Consider the following 20,371-nt stretch of genomic DNA (forward strand, 5'->3'; position numbering starts at 1 on the left):
AACATCAAAAAATGCTTATCAACCACTTTTCTTGTTTTTCAAGATAAATCCCATACAAAATATTTATTAAATAAATGACCACATTACAAACAACCCTTGTATGTTTGGTAGTGTGACTGTTCCTCACATGGTGTTTTTCCAAGGAAACAGCCACACCTTGACACATGCCGTGGGCTCGTGGCTAAAGCAGTTTCCTATGCTTTTTTGTTTGACCAGCTAGGCAAAAGTAATAACAGTTAAAAGGGTTTTGACCCTTTTTTTGGGTGTCACACCAGCACCAAGTCAGCAAATCATGGTCAGCAATGCAGGGGTGAGGCAAGAAATGCCATTGCCATTGAGGCATTGCTGCTTTCCTCAGAGAAGCGTCACTCCTGAATTTTGAGACATAGCTGCTTTTCACATTTTTACAAAAACTTGTGTGAACAAAACAGTGGAAACGGCATGAAAACCTGAGGTGATGTTTGGTACTGTTTATGTTTATTCAGTAAACATTTATTGATGGTGCCACATAGGTGCCATCTCAGCATTTTCTCTCTCTTGCTCTTCTGCATATATTGAAAATGTAAAAAGTGAACTTTGGTTTATATGCATGCCAGCTGTTTGTAGAAGTTATTTTTTGAATCTTCCACAAACGGCTAGGTGTTTATTCACTGTTATGCTGAAGTGGCACCCAGTTGTCATAAAGGGTTGCAATTATTTCATTTCTCAGTTTTACCAGCAAATAAAGTACAAACATTTATTTAATAAACATAAACGATACTAAACACATACCGAATTGGCACTATTTTTCTGAGAAACAGTATTGATACCAAACAACACCTTAGTAGTTCAGTATTGATACCGCGTCTGTTAAGATTGTGTTTAGTTTGATTGAAACTGAAAGAGAAACAGGAAGGGAAAGTTATTAACTTTATTATTTTCTATCAACCAAACATAGCCTGTGTCAAGTGAATAGGCTTGGAAACTCACCACCGACAAATTGCAATCATCGACGATGCAGAGTGCAGATCCAGGTCCAAACACACCAACTTTGAAGTTCTGGTGAAGTAGTGAGCATCCACAGCTAACATTTCGATTGCTGTCAGAAAACTGATCAAAAATTCAAAATCATTAACTACTTAAATATTTCTCTCTCTCTCTGCAAGTAATAAAAATTTATGGCATCGTACCCCAGAGATATTTGGCCTTTTCCCCTGTATATTTGCGAAGTTTCATGGCTCAAGTGTGATTGTACCTACTCTATTATAGTATCATCCATCCCCCATCCAAACGAACAAACAAAATTGGTTAATTGCTTGGACAAAATAAAATAAAAGGGTTAGCAGAAATACACAAGGTTGCCGGCCAAGACCTTTTTTAGCTTCTTTCTGTTTGGACAAAGCCGTTGGAATTGGAAAATGGAAACCTAAAATATTATACAGCACTTTCTAGCTAATATGGCAATGAGGCTGATAATGGGGCATCTTGATTCTTGCAATTGCAGTGGGTGGGAATCGAAGCGATTTAGATGGCCATAACTGAAAATAGCAATGTATTACTTTGTTCTTCACAATAACTACCTTTCAATTACAACAAGCAAGTTCACTAATTTCTGGGTATTTTTGTTAACTAGGGTTTTTGAAACCTTAGGTTGCATTTGGAAATAACGCAAATGGAATGTAAATCTCAGTTTATGATAAATTTGCACTCTGGTTCATTTTTGCCTGTATTTGGTAATATTATATTTTTGCATTGATAAATGATAGATCAATGCATATTTACATTGATAATAAGATGTAAAAGTACATCAACAAAAAAGAAGTAAATTTGTATTCAAGTGGGCTTTTGATAAAAAAAAAAAAAAAGCATATAATTTATTGTTTGCATCTATTACAACTAAGGAAGTGTTTTGTAGTGTGGACGAAAAATTGGTGGGTATGGACTAGTCCACACCACACCTTGTGGCAGGGACCAATTCCACACCACACCACAGCCCACAACTATTCTGAACTGTGGACAAATTGTGTGGACCAGACTAGTCCACACCCACAGTGGCGTTCTGTAGTCCACACCACACTTTTTTGATTCTATGTATCTCATGTACATTTTATGAATGATCTACACCAACATTTTAAAAAACAACTCAGAAACGGAACCGTTCTGGCCACCGGTTTCTAGGTCGACAGTCCGACCCTCCGATTTGAATGGATGGCCCATTCTGACAAACAAATTAAAAAATAAAAAAATAATTAAAAATAAAAAACGATAAAAAACCGTTGAATGGGTTGATGGTTTGACTGTTCGAGTCATCGGGTTGTTGACTTTCTCAACGATTTTTAGCCAAAAACCGTAAAATGGAACCGCTTGCCTGGACGGTTCCCTAGCTAAATGGTATGACTGTTCGGATCAATGGTGGTTTGAAAACCTTGATCTACATAGTTAGTCATAAATATCTAATTTTTGCATTTTATATGATAAATATATTGAAAAATGCATCAATGAATTAATATTAACCAAATATTATTTTTTTTATAAAACAATAGTAAAATAATTAAAATTTTAAAGAATATATTTTAAATACTTAAAATATAATTTTATTGATAAAACATTAAAATTAAAAAAAAATAAGTAAAAATTAATATTTTATTGACAAAAATATTAAAATGTGAAATAGACAATAGGGTAACATTTTAGGGAAAGTGTGAAGGGGATCAAAAATCAAGTGTGGACAGTCCCCAACCACGAGATTTTACTAGGGATGAGAAATTGGGGTGTAGACGGGACCTGTCCACGCTATATTGGGGTGTGAACAGGACCGATCCCGTCCACACCCAACTGAACGCAACCAAATCCCATGGATGAGACCAAAACAATCCCGTCCACGAGAATTAAGCGGTTCTGAACACCGCCTGAAAACCTATTTGGTAAGAAGATAAATTTGTCAATACAAAACTAACCCAATTTTGTAATTTATATGAACTATTTTACATTCTACATATTTGCATCGTTTATAAATGCAGCCTTAGGAGTTAAAAAGAAGAATAAATGATTACCATGGAAGGGTTCAACTGTGCATTGTGCAATACATTATGACACCGTTGGAATTTGGAAACTTGGAATAGAGATGATAAGTATAACCACAAATGATCAACCAACCGACGATACAAATTATTAATCCAATCCAAATGGCAGAAAAAGTGGGAAAATGGGAGTCATATAGCGAAGGGAATTGGTAATAGATAGGGCTTAGAAGAGAGTCCGTTATCTGGCTGTCTGCTAAGCCCGTTATCTGGCAACTTGGGAAGAAATCTATCAAATCATTTTATCACTAATTCACTACTTAAATCTAATGTTTCAAAGCCCAATTGTAGGTACCCGTTTGGGAGGAATTTCATTCCTGCAGTGGCTTATGGCTATGCAAGGTGGGGCCCACGTGGCTTTAATTGGCCAAGATATCAACTTTGTAATGAGGATGGTTCTAGTAACTTCTTCAAAGTGGCTCAGTGCCCGTTTGAGAGGCTTCCGAGCCACAGCTTTTCGCATTCAGAGCTGGGCCCAACATGGATTTGATTTTGATATAAGTCGTGTTTGGTGAAAATCCAGAAAGCCAGATTTGGCGTCCCAAAAAAAAACGACTATAAAGTGAATCTACTGCAAATAGTTTGTCCCGAACAGAGTGATTCCCGACTGCGGCTCAATCACCGTAACTCAACGCACAAGCCCTCCCAGGCGTGGTATGGCATCAGTACGTTCTCATACAAAATGATATAGCTCAAAGCCTTTTGTTACATGGATATGGCATCAAGACCTTCAAAATTCTTACACCATTCTATTCCTCGTTACTAAACCACAATACATTTTGTACAATGAAATATGAAGATTCTGGATTTTGATAGGAGATAAAGTTGGTTAATGTGATTTTGGTTCCCATTGATCAATATACCTATATTATTTTTTCAGGTTAATGTAAGGCCTACAAAAAATTTATTTTCTCTACATAGGCCCTGTTTGATGATTAAGTAATTGTTTCAAATCACAAGTGCTTCTTAGAAATACTTGTTTTAACAACCCTTTAGACTGTTTGGTAACCCACTTTTTCAAATCACTTATTATATTTTTAAGTACTTATTGGGGTGGGAATGTTTGGTAAACTATTTTTCTCATAAGTGTTTATATTTATTCAAATGATAATTTTAACCCTCACTTCTCTCATACATATATACAATATTTTTTAATAATAATAATACGATGAACTCCCCTATTCTCCCTTCGAGCGATAGAGAGCGTCAACAACCTCTCCTTAGTCTCTCTCTCTCTCTCTCTCTCTCCTTTGTTTTTGTTCTTCTATAACCACTGAACCACGAACAAGACACTGTTCATCTTCCTCTCCAAAAGAGAACCAACGGCGGCTAAACGTCTCTCTTTCGATTCTTCGACACCCGAACGACAATGGCAACTAGATCGAGCTCTATTTCAGAGATCTGAGATCAAACTATGAGCTTTGTTTCAAAGATTTGAGATCGAGCTACAAGCTTTGTTTCAAAGATTTGAGATCGAGCTACAAGCTTTGTTTCAAAGATCTGAGATTGAACTACAAGCTATGATTCAAAGGTCTGACTTCAAAGCATAGAGGAAAGAAACCAAACGACATGTCCACTGGCCACGGTTCCTCGCCGTCGATCATCGCTGGTGGACCTACAACTGGTGCGCCACTGCTGCTAGGGTTTAAGGATCGGATGAGTGGAGAAGGGGGAGGTATAACCTTGCAAGGGTATTTTAGTCATTATGTAAATTTGTCAGGGACTAGTTCGTCTCAATATTTTGGAGAAGTACTTAAAAAAAAAAAAAAAGCCAACTTGAAGTCACTTAACGTGTGGTCCCATGTCTTAAAAGAAATACTTACTAAAAGTATTCTCAAATAAGGCCGTAAGTGGGTAAATGATACTCTGATACCCATCTCCCTAGTGCATAAATAACTTTTTCACTTGTGAAGAAAATTGTCAAAACTTGGATGAAACAAAATTGCTCCTTTTAATAATGACTTTTTATGGATAAAATGGTTATTTTCTTAATTACCTGAGAACTAAAAGAACATGGGTAAATGCACTAACACTTGTACCTTCTTACATTCTCTTCGGAACAGCCATTGTTCCCACCATACTTGTATAAAAAAAAAAATAAACAATTGCGGACACAATAGGCCTTAAATAGGCATAACATAACCAACAACTTTTCCTTGGAATGTGCTGCTGTTGATTCATATACTTTGTGCTTAATCAAATATCAACCTCATTGCCAAGGGAGGGGGAACAGTGGTGAGAATATAGAACTCGTTAAGAATCTAAAAATGGATTTAGAATGGAAAAGAATCAGTACAGAAGTAAACTACATCTCCCAAGTATTGCCACTTTTGAGACGAACCAAGGGAATAAAAAAGAATCAACCCCGCTATAAGATGTGGATATGCAAAAAAAGAATAAAAAAAATTAAACACCATTTAAGGAATCCATACCTTCATGGAAGAAAATTCTTTACTGCCGGAAAATGCCTAAAAAATTCAGGCTTACCTTACTCCCCCAACTGAAAATTACAAATAATCTTAGAGATATCATAATTGAAGAGATCACAGAGACCTTAGCTCATTTCCCAATGATCATCAGCAACCAACGGTATTGGAAACCCAATATGGGATATATTGGTTCAATGAGAGTAAAAAGTCAGCATCGAAATTTTATTCGACGAGAAATGATGGATATGATGGTTGTCTGTCTCAAAAATTCCAAACATCCAGCCCAACATGCTATTTATTCGCCAAATTCTGTTTCTGTCATGGCATTAGGAAGCAACCGGTTTCTCACTTGCTTTATAGTTCAGCACCTTCTGCACATAGAACATCATGTACCCCTGTGCAGCCCTCACAATGTTCTCATTAACTTGAGTAATCCATGCATCATCACATTTGTACCATTGATTACTTAACCGTAGGTAAGTCACATAGTGACCAGCATCCAGTTTACCTGTGTGAGTTACCACAGCTAACAACTCAAACTCTGAAGATAACTCATTGGAAGCATCAGGCTCATCTCCATCAAAAGCAAAAATCCGATTGCCAAATCTACTTCTCAAGATAGAAGAAGAGAGGTAAGGTGCCATGTCCAAAGAAAATGGGAACTGTAAATAGCGGTCAACCTTCCTTGACATATTTCGAGTAGATGAATGCTCAAATCTTTTTATGTGGAAACATGAAACTAGGGGAAGCTTTCTTATGGACATCTGCTTCAGAGATTCCTGCCTCACCTGACACTGTTGGCAGAAGAATTTCTGGTCTGAGCCTAATCTCTCAGGTCTTGTGAAGTGATCTAGGCACCCATTGAGGGTGGATATTCCACAATTTTGGCTTGAAATCATGGAATCCGGCTCACTATTGCAAGCATGATGAGATTTTGTAGAGACCATCTTTGCAGAACCCCCTTGACTGGGTTCCAAGTCCAGTGAAATGTCTACACATGGATCATAAGTCGTAGATGTGAAACCACAGGCTGTACAAGTGACATCAGATCTCAAGATACCGGAGAATACTCTATGAGCAATACAACAGTCTCCACTGCCTGTGCTGCCAACACCAAATAAGCTTGTCAAAATATCTAATAGGATTTCAAAGAACAAAAGCTCAAATAAATCATTTTGGCATATAATTTAAACCACTGACTTGTTAACAAAGATTTCTACAATAAAATAGTTGAAATAGTTTTTTAATAAGCAGGTGATCACAAATTTACTCAGAGAACTATTCCTCATGTCTTGATATGAATAGAAAACCACGAAATACCATCTGAAAAAAGACTGTAAGCAAGCAATTTTACAAGAACAATGGAAAAAAACAAAAACATTGTGCTAGAAAACATGAACAATCACCTATACCCCACACAACTTGATGAACTTGCCTTCTACTGATTGTAACAATGAGGCAAAGAATAGCTAAACAAATCAAAATGAATGCCACGTGATACGAGGGATCAGACTTCTCTCAAACTGATATAATTCATATTTGGATGTTCTCCTTTTTCCCCTTTGCATCTTGCTCATGGTAAAATGTGGCAATCCCTGATGGAACTGAACTCATTTACTTTCTGATAATAGCAATAGTGCACCAGCATATAATTCATCCATATTCACTTTAAATCAAGTAAACCATCATCTCTACGAGATGCTGGCAGATAATTTTCTCATTTCCAGAAGTTGAAAAGAAAATTATTTTCCTTACCCTTCTGACCAAGAAAAACTTATTCCACACTATCCAGAAAATATCCTAGGCCATTTTAGGATTGTGATTTTAGTCTATTGTAACTAAAAAACTCTTCCCCCTCACTTTGTTATAAGTGATAAGATATCTAAGGAGTCTTTTGCAGCCTGATCAGATCTGATAGTAAGATGCTTCAATGCCCATTTTCAAGTTTTTAATTTTAAATTTGTAAATCCAAGTGCCAATTGTGGAGCAAGGGCATGGCATCCCTTAGTTCAAGCAGCAGTATAACCAAATTTATAGGGAAGCAAAAGATTTGTCCATGTCTTCAACAAAATAAGATGCTTCAAGGAATCCACCATGTGGAGCATATCCAAATGCAGAAACCACAAGAAAATCCTATGATGTAACAACATAAACTAAGGAAAAGTATACTTACTGGAGGAAAGGAGATGACATCTTAAGCCTGCCCAGTGAATACTAGCCCATGAGTTTGAAGAGAACTTGCCAATGTCCTAAGGCCACAAACTAGATATACAGACCCTCACCCTGCAGTTGAATATTGTTGTTATCTCGTTTTTCACAATATTGTGGAGCACTATGAACAATTAAAAAAAAATATGGGGTGGGGAAGACTCTAGGCCCTCGTTAAGTATATTTCACTTATTCTGATAGATCAACTATCATTGTCTGTAGAGACATCATTTGCTTTTAATTAAAGCACAGCTATATTATGAGTTAAAACAATATAAGAGCATGTACCTCCTGTGTTCTGCTTATGTCATTTGGAACCTAACAATCTTTGGCTGACTAGATCAGAGTGATCACTAACGCCTCACCAAGGTCAGTCTTGTTTCTTTTGGTGTTATTTGAGTGCTCCAGGGATATATCAGCAATCCTTTCTATGCCTAAATGGTTCTCAATACAAAACTAGGTTTGAAAAAAAAAATCTTGAAGGTTGACAGCTTCCTACACTTCAATGCAGTAAAAAAGTATGGTTTTTTGAAGGTACAAGCGCCCCACATACTCAATAAAAACTTCATAAATCACATTAAGAAAGCTTTGCTCGAACATCCAAAATGGTTCAAACACATCTAAGAGACAAATTTAGGGCCTATGACACCCGAATATGACCATGTTCATTGTATAAATTTCCCTTTAAGAATTGCAGCACAAGCAGTACCAAGAACAAGACAACCAAAGAGCAATAAGAAACAGAAAATGTACCATCCAAGTGGTAAGACTGTTCATCCAATAATGCATGGTATACATGTGAACAGTACCATCAAAAGATAGATCAAATCAACAAGACTTCCCATGTTGAATATTGACTGGATGACACAATATATAAACCATCCATTCTATATATTTTTAATTTTTCTCTTTCTGGACACGCATCCTGAATATCAAAACACAATAAAGTAGATTCTAGCATAGACAGCCTCCATGACGAGACCTGTCTAATGGAATATTTACAGATGCCACATGTATACCATTTATACTGGTGTTTTTCATTTGTCGTTTTCTCCTTATTCTCCCTGATAAAACCTACAATATCTTAATATTCAATCAAAAGTAAACCACAAAATAGGCAGAAAGAGTTGGCAATAATCAAAAGACAGAGAAAACAGAGGGGCCTAAATGTTTTAAGGAATTTACCTTGGCTATGGGGCCTACTTTGATCCTTCTCCACCTTTTCATGGATACCATCAAGCATGGAAATGAAAAATTCATGGGCATCTTGCTGTTCATAACTTGCTAGATTTGCTGCATGTTGCCACCAACTGCAAGAAACCACAGTTTTCAACAATCAGAAAACTGCTACTTCATCATCACAACACTTTCAAAATTCCATCTGTAAAGTAGAATCCATTTGACTTTTTTGGTTTTTTTTTTTTTTTTTTTTGCATACATGAGTGATTAGGCTAGACAACCCTGGAGACAGGAATATCCCAAGACCGAGAGTGGCTAGAGCAATAAGATGGTTATTAAAATCAGATTAAATTTCTAAGATGCTCCTCGAGTGTCCACTGGATGCTAGGTGATGAGCTAACTGGTTGGCTTCACTGTACATGTGATCATAAAAGACTTCTAGTTCTTCCCCAGTTGCTATCTCCCAGCAATCTTCAACAAGGGTTTTGATGTTCCACGGATTTTTTTTTCAAGCAATCAATAACTAGCTTCATATCTCCCTCAATCTTCACTTTCTATCGCTCACTTCTTCTTGCTAGCATCCAGAGGTAGCAACTGAGAAAATCTACTGATTTGATATTCAAGAAAATCTACTGATGCAACAAAAAAGAATCAAGTATACAACTTAGAAGTGTTCATCAAGAAGATCATCGGCAAGATATGACCATGAATAACAAAAACCCCAAATTGCAGTATCAGGTTGGTAGAGACCACCTGTACTATAAACGTATCCCTCATGTATTCAACTTTTTCTGACAAAATATGAAAAAAGAAAAACAAATGTAAGATCGTATTTTTATAATGGTGACTTCTGCAGTGAAGAATCCGTCTAACAGTTAAATTATCACCACCACATACGATTATATTGAACATTGGATGCACAGAGAAAACAAACTGAAGCACATAATATCTACGCAAACTCATAATTCCTTAACTGAAACAACAAACAGTTAAAACTAACTAAGATGACGAGATCAAAGAACAACACTTTGATATCGAACCAAACCTATGTAGAAATTTTGCAGGGCTGAACGGCGTCCGACCACCCGAAAAAACAGCAGAGAACATTGCATCCATGTCGCAAGCCAGACACAACCGCAAATTCTTACTGCTATCAATTCCAGTGGCTTTCTTCCTAGGGACATTGTTGGCATTGTTCTTCTGCTGACAGACGTAACGATTATGGCGATCGCTCAAGAAATAGTTTCTCAGAGGCGGCGTATGAAGCAGTGCTTGCAAGACCGAATTCATGAAACAAGTGTTGCCAAGATTGTTCAGACCACGCAATCCCCATGGCAAGCCAGCAGAAAGATCGCCATCTCCCTTCTGTAATGGACTCGAATACTTTCCCATCAAAATGCGTTCTCTCGGATCGGGAGTCCACGGCCGATAATCCACTCTCCTCCGTTTCCTCAGATTCTCCGGTGGCGCCGCGCGCATTGTTGATCCGCCAAGCGTCGATGCCGCCGTCTGAGCAAGAACAACCGCGGCATCGAAGTCTCGATCGTAGACCTGGTCGCGACACGTGCAGCAAAAAAGTTCAGCGCGATCGACGTCGATGGCGATCTCGTGACCCGGCAGTATCGACTCGGCATGAGCCGCCGCGTGTGATGACTCAGGCGGTGAGTGGCAGAAAACGGCGGCGCAAGTGACGCATGCATAGAGGCGAGGACGAGATGATTCGCCGCAAGAGCTACAACGAGGTACCTCGCCGGGATCGCGGCGGATCGCAGCGCGGCCGAGCGGCTTGACTCGTAGACACTCCTGTAGGGCTCGGAAGGGCTTGTGGCCGTGTCTGGACTTGAAGTCGGAGAGGTGAGGACATGGCTGGGGAAGCTGACCATTATAGTGATTGTTCTTCGATGACGTGGGAAGAGATGCAGTTGCTGATGACATTTTGCGAAAGCGTACCAGACAAAACCCTAGACTTGGAAAAGATAAGCTTCATCGATCGATTGAATCAGTTTAGAAGGGATAAATAAATACTGATATTGGAAATCGGAGGAATGCAGAGCCGAAACTAAATCAAAATCTGTTCTTTTTTTATTTTTATTTGAGGTTCCAAGAGTCTTTCTGGGGTTCCCTCTTCGTCTTTAAGGAAATCGAAACTCATCTTTGGCGTCGTTTTAATTTTGATTTCGAAGAGAATAAAATATAAAAAAAAAAGGTTTCAATTTTATATGTTGTTTCGTTTAGATTTTGATTTTTCCCTGTTTTCGTTGTATTGGATCCAATCATCCAAGCAGAAAGAAATTTGTGTTTGTGGGGAGAGAGAGAGAGAGAGGGATTTGTTCGTTCGTCGAAATTCCCACGAGCTTGGTCATTGGTGGGTTTTGTTTAATTTTCAGCAAATGACAAACGCCGACCCCCTTGTACCTAGGACATTTGACAGTTAATCCCTATATTATTTTTTTTTGACAGTTACTCCTTATGGTTTTGCATAAATTGAACCGTGAACATGGGGAGTGGTCGTGGAAAATTGGATTCTCATGTCAAGTTGTCAGTCTCATACATGCTTAGCCTTCTCTACGCTTGCCCAATTTACGTTAAAGGACATCATCGTCATTTTTACCTATAAGATTTTTAGGAAAAGTGATGTTATCTTCAGTCAGACCTTCAAAAGCTTAATGTACTCTTTGAGGGGTGGTCGACCTCTTTGAGTGCCTAACCTTGGCACTCCTAGACCAACATCCCTTGTAGGGCAGCCCTAATTAATGGCTAACATGGCTACCAAGGTTCTTCATGGGCGCACACATACTCATGGGGACAGTGCATAGACTAGCACTACGCCACTGACACTCAAGGGAAGCTTGGCATGCGGGCTTGGCCTAAGCATGACCCTTCACCATGCCAGTCCCTTGCCTAAGTTGAATGAGCTATCCCATTGCCCATAGTGCATGGGTGTGTTCCGGCCCAACAGTTACCTATCATCATTGGCACTCAAGTGCCTACATCATCGGCATACAGGAGACCCTTCACATCGGTGCCAAGTCATCTCTCATCATGGCCTTCCCCCTTTAGTATGTAAGCAGCACCTCCCACGGACCGGCCAGAGCCAGCAGAGAGCCCCAGCCATGCGACTTGAGGTCATATGATCCAATGCTGCTGACCTTGGTGGAGCCATCTCATCGAGAAACTCCTAGCCTCGCATCACACACAAGGCTTGTTCTGGCCTACCTTGGCCTGGACACCGCACGAGTTTCTTCCGCTGCAGAACTACCCCCGTGACAATTGGTACCAGAGCCAGGTTAGCATAGAGCCAATTGAAGCGGTTATCACGACAAGCAGCACATCGTGGGGTGCGGTCCCTAGGCACTTCCACTTGGGTACAAGCAAGCATACACATCAGGCCTGGCAAGAGACCATTCATCGTGTCCCCATTCCAATGACCCCAAAACAGCGCCCTTGCAGGGGCAGACGCATTGGTCGTTGTGTTCATGCGGGAACAGACGCATAAGCCATTACATGGAAGGCATATTGTGGCAATTTGAGTGGGGGAGTGCCATGCTTCCTTACAAACATCAATTGCCATTCATTTTGGTGAGGTGTGGGTGGTGCGCCTACATCTTGTTTTCATGACGGATGAGCCATTGTTCCGTAGCTTTGTCTGAGGCACTACTAAGGCGGGGGCAACAGTCCGGAATTGGTTGGTGTCGACAGTTGGTCAAGGAATATCACTAAGGTGGTTGTTTTGCATCATGGGTCATTGGTTGAAATCACAATATTGGAATGATAGGAATGTGGGTACACTGGCCGTTGAGCATGGCAGCCCTACACCGGCAATGCATCGAAGGACATGCTCAACTCATCACAAGGAAAAGCATTCACAGCAGACAACAACACATTACACAAGGTGACTGCATGTTCGGCAACATCATGGGAAAAAGTTGCCACACTTGCGCACAACTCGATCAGATCTCCTTGAAGCAGCAACACATTGGGCCCCCTCGGAGCGAAGATGTAGCCCGAACCGGCAAGGTGAAGTGTAGTTTCGAGGGCCAAAAGAGCATAAGCCATGGCTAGGTTTGAGTAACCCGAACATAGCAATGTGAAATCTGTAGGCTAGCATGGTGAAAGGGTACACCCATGACACACGCCAACAACAGGAGTATAACCATCACATCGTGTTCGGTAGCACCACCAAAAAGCTACCATGAAGACCGTCGAGCCTTGAGGTAAAGATGATACATGAGGCGGACCTTCGCGAAGCATCACACACAATTTCTTCAAGGGCCCTTCTCACACATTTCAACGGCATAGGCATTGTGCGGTTTGAGTAACCTCAACATAAGGGGTGAAATCCAAGCAGGTCGGCATGGTGAAATGGTTTCATCCCCATAAATGGACACCAATATAGGCGAGACCCGGATTGGCTAGGCGAGCCCAGGAACTGGCACACAAGTGGATGAGGCGAGACACAGACACCCATTCACAGAAGGACCATTGTCGAGGACGATAATAGGTTGAGTGGGGGAGCCTATCACGATCTGACACAGGCTTAGCCTTGCCTACGCTTGGTGGGCTTACGTTAAGGGACACCATCATTAGGCAGACGTCCAAAAGCTTAACGTACTCTTTGAGGAGGGGTTGTCGACCTCCTTGGTTGCCTAACCTTGGCACTCCTAGACTAATATCCCTTGCGGAGCGGCCCTGGTTAATGGCTAGCATGGCTACCAGGGTTCCTCATGGGTGCACACATGCTCATGGGGATAGTGCATGGACCGACACTACGCCACTGACACTCAAGGGAGGCTTGGCATGCGGGCATGGCCTAAGCATGACCCTTCACCACACCAGCCCCTTGGCACTCAGGTGCCTATATATATTCGGACTTTAAGGGCTCAAATCTTAGAAGCTTCTCCAAGCATAACCTAATTTGGCACTAGTCATGTTATAATGAGAATGGTGGAAAAGAAGGTCAAGGTGAAAGGGAAGATCAAACAAGTGGTGGTATGTTGGCAATGTTGGAGGTAAAATAGATGAATATGCAACAATGTTGAGGATTCTAATTGTAGGCATGGTGGCAGACTGAAAGTAGTTGAAATCATGGTTTTCAAAACTGGATGGTCGGACCAGAAAAACTGGGAACTGGTCACCTGATCGATCCCATTTTACCCCATAGAACCATCTTTTTGGCAAAAACCCGTTGATTTGGTCAACAAACTGTTGAATCGGGCAATCGAACCATTTGAATTATCCAACGGTTTTGGCTATTATTTATTTAATTTTTAATTTGTTTTTATCATAATGGGTCGTCTATTCGATTCAAATGATCGGACTGTTTGACTGAAAACTGGGGACCCCTGAATGTTTCGTTGTCCGGTTTGATTTTAAAAACCTTGGTTGAAATGATGGTTAAGTATTTTCCCAAAGAAGTATTGGAATGGCAAATTAATTTTACTGGTCTTAGGTAAAATGGCTATAGTTGGCAAAGGCGTTAAGGCAAGCATACAACTAGAAACAATGAGTTGGTCTTTATAGAAGTGGCAGTTCAGAAAACCATTAGGTATTAAGAGAACTACCACGTAGTGGAAGTGAAGATAGACGCAGATGTGAATCGAAATAACTGCTACATTAGCAAAAACAACATATTCTTGTTGATGTGGCCATTGTTTTTGTTTTTGAAAACAAAACAAACCACGTTGTTGCCCCCTAGATTACTAATACCACATGACACGAGGAGTTGTTTTGATGGTTGACATTTTTGGAGTTGGTGGAAGCAAGTGAACTAATAGAAGTAATGAGTAATGTAGTGATTTTACTTTGATGATCATGTTATGGATTTTGCTTCAATGATCTTAAGAAACCATTTTGATTTATTAAAATTTTCTTTGATCTAATGCATCACTTGTATGGCTTGGATCTTTTAGTACATTACTTTTTCTTTTTTCTTTTTTTAGTCAATTTGTGTTAGAAGTGTAAAGTGGGCTGTGCCAGGATGTGCTGGCCCACGAGCGGCCCGTGCAAAGTATGGGTCATGTTGTGCTGGCCTGCGGACTGTTACAGATTGTACCGCCCTTCCCAGTGAAAATTTTGGGGTTTGGCCCAACATGGCCCACGGCCCAGGCCCATGCTATGGTGTGCCGTGCCACAGGCCAGGTTGGCCCGTGGGCCAAGCCTTGGGCCAGGTCAAGTCGTGCATCGGGCCAAAGCTATTTATTTAAAAAAATTGACAAAAAAATTTAAAATGTTAATTTTATATGAATTTTGTGTATACAATTGCTTATATATAATAATTAAATAAATTAGTATAATAAAATTAAAAAAATTATTTATTTTATTAATATATTATATACTATTTATTACTATATAATTATAATTTATATAATATTATATATATATATATATATATATATAATATGAGATATATATAAATAACATATATGGGCTGTGCCGCGAGATGGGTCGTACCGGCCCGCGGGCCATGGGCGGCACGGCCCGCTCGGTCGTGCCATGCCGTGCCATGTCGACCCGTGGACCTAAAACCCCAGGCCCAACATTTCAGGCTTGGCACGGCCCACAGACTGTTGTGTCAAGCCATCCTAGGGGTGTCAATTGGATTGGATTTGGTCCAATCCGATAGAGTCCAATGTGAGTCCATTATAAATGGACCACCAATCCAATAAATGTTTTTGATCAATTTGAACCAATCCAATTTAGTGTTTGGACCGTTCAATCTGCTCAAATTCACTTTGATTTAGATTGGTCCATTGATACATATATTCTTATTTTAGATATTGACTTAATCTAACCCAATCTAATATAAATTTATTACGGACGGACCAGGTCCAATCCAAATCTATTAAATATTTTGGACCGGATTGGACCCATCCAATATGTCTTATTGGTCAATCCAATCCATCCAATTTGATTTTGAACGGGACAGGGTCCAATCCAAAACCGGTCCATTGACACCCTAACTGTTCCCACATGTTTACCTACGGGAAATACACGGCTGTGGTGTTTGTGGGTAGAGTGGGTTGGTTCGTTTTGTCCTGCTATCCACGCAATTCTCTGTCTTCGTTCGTGAGGGCGAAAGGTAGTTGTAGAGGGGCGGCTGTGAAACGGCAATTTCCCCCTTTCCATTGAAGTAGGGACGGCCTCCTTCCCCACCATTCCGACCTATTATTGATAGGGATTTGACCGATGCTGAAGGTAGCTTGCTTCCAAGCCACCCACTGGAGAAGCTAGTCGCCAGAAAGAAGCGACGAGGAAGGGAAGCTGTCTACGAAGCTTTGCTTCCCCCCCTGTAGTCGTAGTACTCGGCTCGTCGCTACTTTGATTCAAAAGGTAACCGACGGTTCCCGACTTTCTCCGGTTTCCGGGCGCCGCAAGCGCTGCAAAGCCGAAGCGCGCCCAAGCTGAAAAACTTGGGAACAATTTGTGTATAGCATATCCCTAATGGCACCAATAGGGAATTAGGGATAGCCTAGCATAGCATGCTTTCTTTCTTTCTTTACAAAGAAAAGGAATGGAAGAGAGGGAAAAAAAACAAAGGGAGGCCTGGGCCTGGACCTGGTTTCATCCGTTTCAACTTTTTTTATTTTTTTGTTGCCTTATATTTCCGAACCGTAGGATTTCGAGCTGGAAAGAGCGTGATCCAGATCTCCTCTGATCAAGATTAATGACTTTTGGAAGGATGATCCACCTTATAAGTTCCCATCTTATGGGTGAACTGAAGCTGAAAGACAGACAGGGACTGCTTCCATTTCATCTGAAGGAAAATCATGGTAGATCTTCTTGCCAGGTGGGACCCATTCAAATTTGTTTTTATCTTTTGTGTATGGATAATCTCCGACATATAAGATAAAAGAAGAGTCTACAGATCAGATGGCAGAATTCAGAAAATCGTAAAAGTTGATGATTCTTTGCAATAGGGAAACGTGGGCCCGATCCTGTGAGAGGAATGCAAGCCAAGAATCCAATTCATCTTTACGAAGCAACGTTAATTTGCTATTTGTCGTAGCACTACCATAAATAGTTCTTGTTTCACGGGGGAACATTACTACATTAGTAAACGGATATTGGACAGTGGAACATTTGATCTAAAAGATCTGAAGCTTCCAACCGTCAGATTGGTGCATCTTTTTTTTAGAAGTTGTAGCATCTAAGCCAATCTCTGATTCAAATAAATTATATTTTGTTTAGAAATTTTCAAGATGGAATTGCGAAGACCAAATTAAAACTGTGAACATGTTGTTCTAAGTGTCAATGTTTATATTTGATTTTTTGCACTGAATTTAGGAAAATGTGAAGTTTTGGCATGTAATATAAGGAATAAATATTTTATTGCATTTTTTAAATTAGAATTATCACTTCATGCCACTGGAAATCATAAGTACATCACAAGTGGAAATACCCATTTGATGGGGGAATCCTTTCTATTAAACGCCCAAAGGCAAATTCATTCAAACTAATTAAAGAATAAGTTACATTGGATTCCAGAAATAGGATAAATAATATAACAGGTATAAAGAGAATTAGCAAGCAAACCCATGTAAATGCATATGACTGAATAGAAGTTTGAATAGGTTTGGGTTGACCAATTTAAGTTTTGATATCTATTGATTCCAATCCAAGGTTGGTCTAAGGTTGGCCCTTAACCCCACCCAATTCATCTAATTTATGTTCATGTTTTATTAGAGAGGGTCAAAAGTGTTTCAGAGACAATAAGAAATAGGGGATTTGAAGGGGGAGGGATATTACAAATATTGACTATTGAAGAGAGAGGGGGAAAAATTAAAAAAACAATTTTATTAGAGAAGAGTAACAACATATTTTAATAAAGAAAGTTTAGACATAAAAGAGTCTTATAAGGAGACATAAGAGGATTTTTCATATCTTACATGTGTTAATAATGAGAGAAGGGGAGACCCATGAGCCGGTGATGAGAGACTCTTGGCCTCCACACACTCCTCTTTCTATTACATATATATAGATATAAATTACAAGAGAGCAAACTGGACCAGTTTTCTATAGCCCGATTGTAAATTCTTGAGGCAAATGTAACTAAGTAGACGGGAAAGTGTGAAAGAAGGCTCTTAAGTTTGCAATGAATGTGTACACATTCCATGGAGGTTGAGAACTTTCCTCCAAACAAGAGCTTGACCAAAGGTTCAGCATCACCTTCAATAATGGCTCCTATGTCAAGGTTTGTTGGTAATAACATTTTGAAACTTAAGGCATGCTTGTTTCCTCTTAATTCTTATTTTTTAAAGTGCAATTGTACAATTTTTTGTTTTCTAATGATTCTTCCAAAAAAGATAAACAAAAATTATCATATATGGAGTCAATATATATATATATATATATATATATATATATATATATATATATATATTTGATTATTTTCATAATTCAAAACAACATTTTTCATATTTAGAGTTCATAAAATAGAAAAATTCACCAATACCAATATACCTTTTAATGTAATTATTTCACTTTCAGATGTCAGACTTGAGCAAACAAACAGACCCTTACTTGACAACACTAGGTACTTCCCTACATAAATAACTTTAAGCAAAGGGTAGTACATGTACTTGATTCTCCTCAACCAAATATGATCTTTCTCTTTTTTAAAAGTAAAGTCAAAACATGTTGGATAGACTAAGATGGTTTGGTCATGTACAAGTTGAAGGGATCAAACGGCAAGGGATAGAAATAGCAACAAATGGTTTAAACTCCAATAGTTTAACAATGTATATGGCATTAAATAGGACATATTGATAAAACAATGTATATGGCATGATGACGAACATAGTGATAAAAGTCAAACGCCTATAAGGTGTAGTGGAGACTTGAATTAACTGATTGACTCCACCCTTCATCAAATTCAAAGGGTTTAGGGCAGAGTTTTTAACACATAATCAAATCAAATGATTGGACTGCTTCATTTGCAACTCAACAACTTTTAGAGGGTTGTTCACCCTAATTGTTTGTCATCATCATCATCCAAGCCTTATCCCAATTATATTGGGTCAGATACATGAATTCTATTTCATCATTCCATTATTCACTTTGAACATCCAGTAATAAAAAAATAAAAATTAACTTGATCAATGGCCCAATGACCTAGTCAATTGAACTGTTTTCTTCAATGTTTTAAAAACTGACCTAGAACCTGAACAACTTTGGCCACCGGTTTTCAGGTCAGTGGTTCAACCATATGGTCTAAATAGATAGTTCGTTGCAATTTAAAAAAAAAAAAAAACAAAAAACAAAAAACATTGTTTGGGTCAAATGGGTCAACAACTCAACCGCCTAGGTTAGCAGGCCACTAACAAAGTCAACAGTTTTTTGCAAAGGACGGGTTCAAAGGTGAAACAAAACCAGTTGCCTAGACAGTTTCTAGAACAAACAGTCCAATCATTTGGGTCCACAACAATTTAAAAACCATGGTTTTCTTTTCCTTTTTCTTTTTTTTTGGTATTTTTAGCCAGTAATTCTTATTTATATCAATTATTTCTGTTTGATTATATGATATTAAAAACATGCTCAAGTATTTCTACATATTTTCTCTAATTATTTTATTTGTTAAATATTTTGTTTTTTTATAAAGCTAAATCTATGATGGGAGAAACGTATGATACCAAAAGAGCTTTGACAAATCAAAACCTGTAAATTTTGCTGAATACCCCACCTGATTGGTTACCACTTAACGACACTAGTCAATTGGTTATAAGCTTTTCCGTGTCCTTGGTATTATAATCAAACCCTTCTATATATTTTATTTGGTTTTTGACACCATGAATTAATCCATTTGACTCGACTGATTGGGTTATTGACCTGAACAGAAAATGGTTCTATTTCCAACTCAATTTTTCAAACACTGGTTTAGGGAAAGCTGCTCCCATTTGTAGTCCATTTACCTCAAAAAAAAAAAAAAAGAAAAGAATTTATAGTCCATTTACCTCAAAAAAAAGAAAAGAAAAGAAAAGAAAAAAAAACACTCTGAACGGAGTCTCCAGACTCCAGCTAACCCAAATCACTTTTAACCCTACTTGCTTCCAAGCTTCTTTAATTTGGCAAACACCGGGCTAGCAGTCCTTTATTGCCTAGATTTCAAGGCAATGAGCAATAAACATCAAAGGGTTTTCCCCGATTGCATGTTAATTATGTCTACAAACGTCTACCATTTCATTATATTGACAAGAAAGTGTGGAAGAATGAAATTCCTTGATCAGAGGAAGGAAAACGGAACGAGGAATGAAATTGAGGAAATTCAATTCCATAACTTTTCAAACCTTTATGTTTTGGTTCATTTCAATGCAGCAGCAAAATTCAGTCTCATGGATTTTAAGCATTCAAATCCTTGCTTCTGAAGATTTCATACATGTGCACACATGTATATAATTAGGGGTGTCAATGGATCGGTTTTGGGTTGGATTCCATCCAAATCAAAATTCATTTGGATGAATTAGACGAATCAATAAGATATATTGAATTTGGACATATTGG

The 20,371-nt window shown here is 38.9% G+C and overlaps 1 protein-coding gene across 1 annotated transcript; it reads right to left on the minus strand.

Annotated features, from left to right (window-relative positions):
* Positions 1-5,298: 5,298 nt before the first annotated feature.
* On the minus strand, positions 5,299-11,231 carry LOC104586157 (ubiquitin C-terminal hydrolase 22-like). The gene is made up of 3 exons (XM_010243311.3): positions 9,921-11,231; positions 8,882-9,006; positions 5,299-6,587 (listed from the first exon to the last, which is right to left on the minus strand). The coding sequence occupies exons 1-3, from the start codon at positions 10,808-10,810 to the stop codon at positions 5,815-5,817; spliced, it is 1,788 nt and encodes a 595-aa protein (XP_010241613.1). The 5' UTR covers positions 10,811-11,231; the 3' UTR covers positions 5,299-5,814.
* Between the last annotated feature and the right edge of the window lie 9,140 nt (positions 11,232-20,371).

The sequence above is a fragment of the Nelumbo nucifera genome, chromosome 2 (assembly GCF_055504915.1).
Source record: "Nelumbo nucifera cultivar China Antique chromosome 2, China Antique-T2T, whole genome shotgun sequence".
Taxonomy (NCBI): Eukaryota; Viridiplantae; Streptophyta; class Magnoliopsida; order Proteales; family Nelumbonaceae; genus Nelumbo; species Nelumbo nucifera.

Coding starts and splice junctions, on each gene's coding strand:
- LOC104586157 (XM_010243311.3), bottom strand. CDS start 10,810: ATGTCATCAGCAACTGCATCTCTTCCCACGTCATCGAAGAACAATCAC. Junction 9,007..9,920: donor CCTGCAAAATTTCTACATAG/GTTTGGTTCGAT, acceptor GGTTTCTTGCAG/TTGGTGGCAACATGCAGCAA. Junction 6,588..8,881: donor AAGTAGGCCCCATAGCCAAG/GTAAATTCCTTA, acceptor TTGGCAGCACAG/GCAGTGGAGACTGTTGTATT.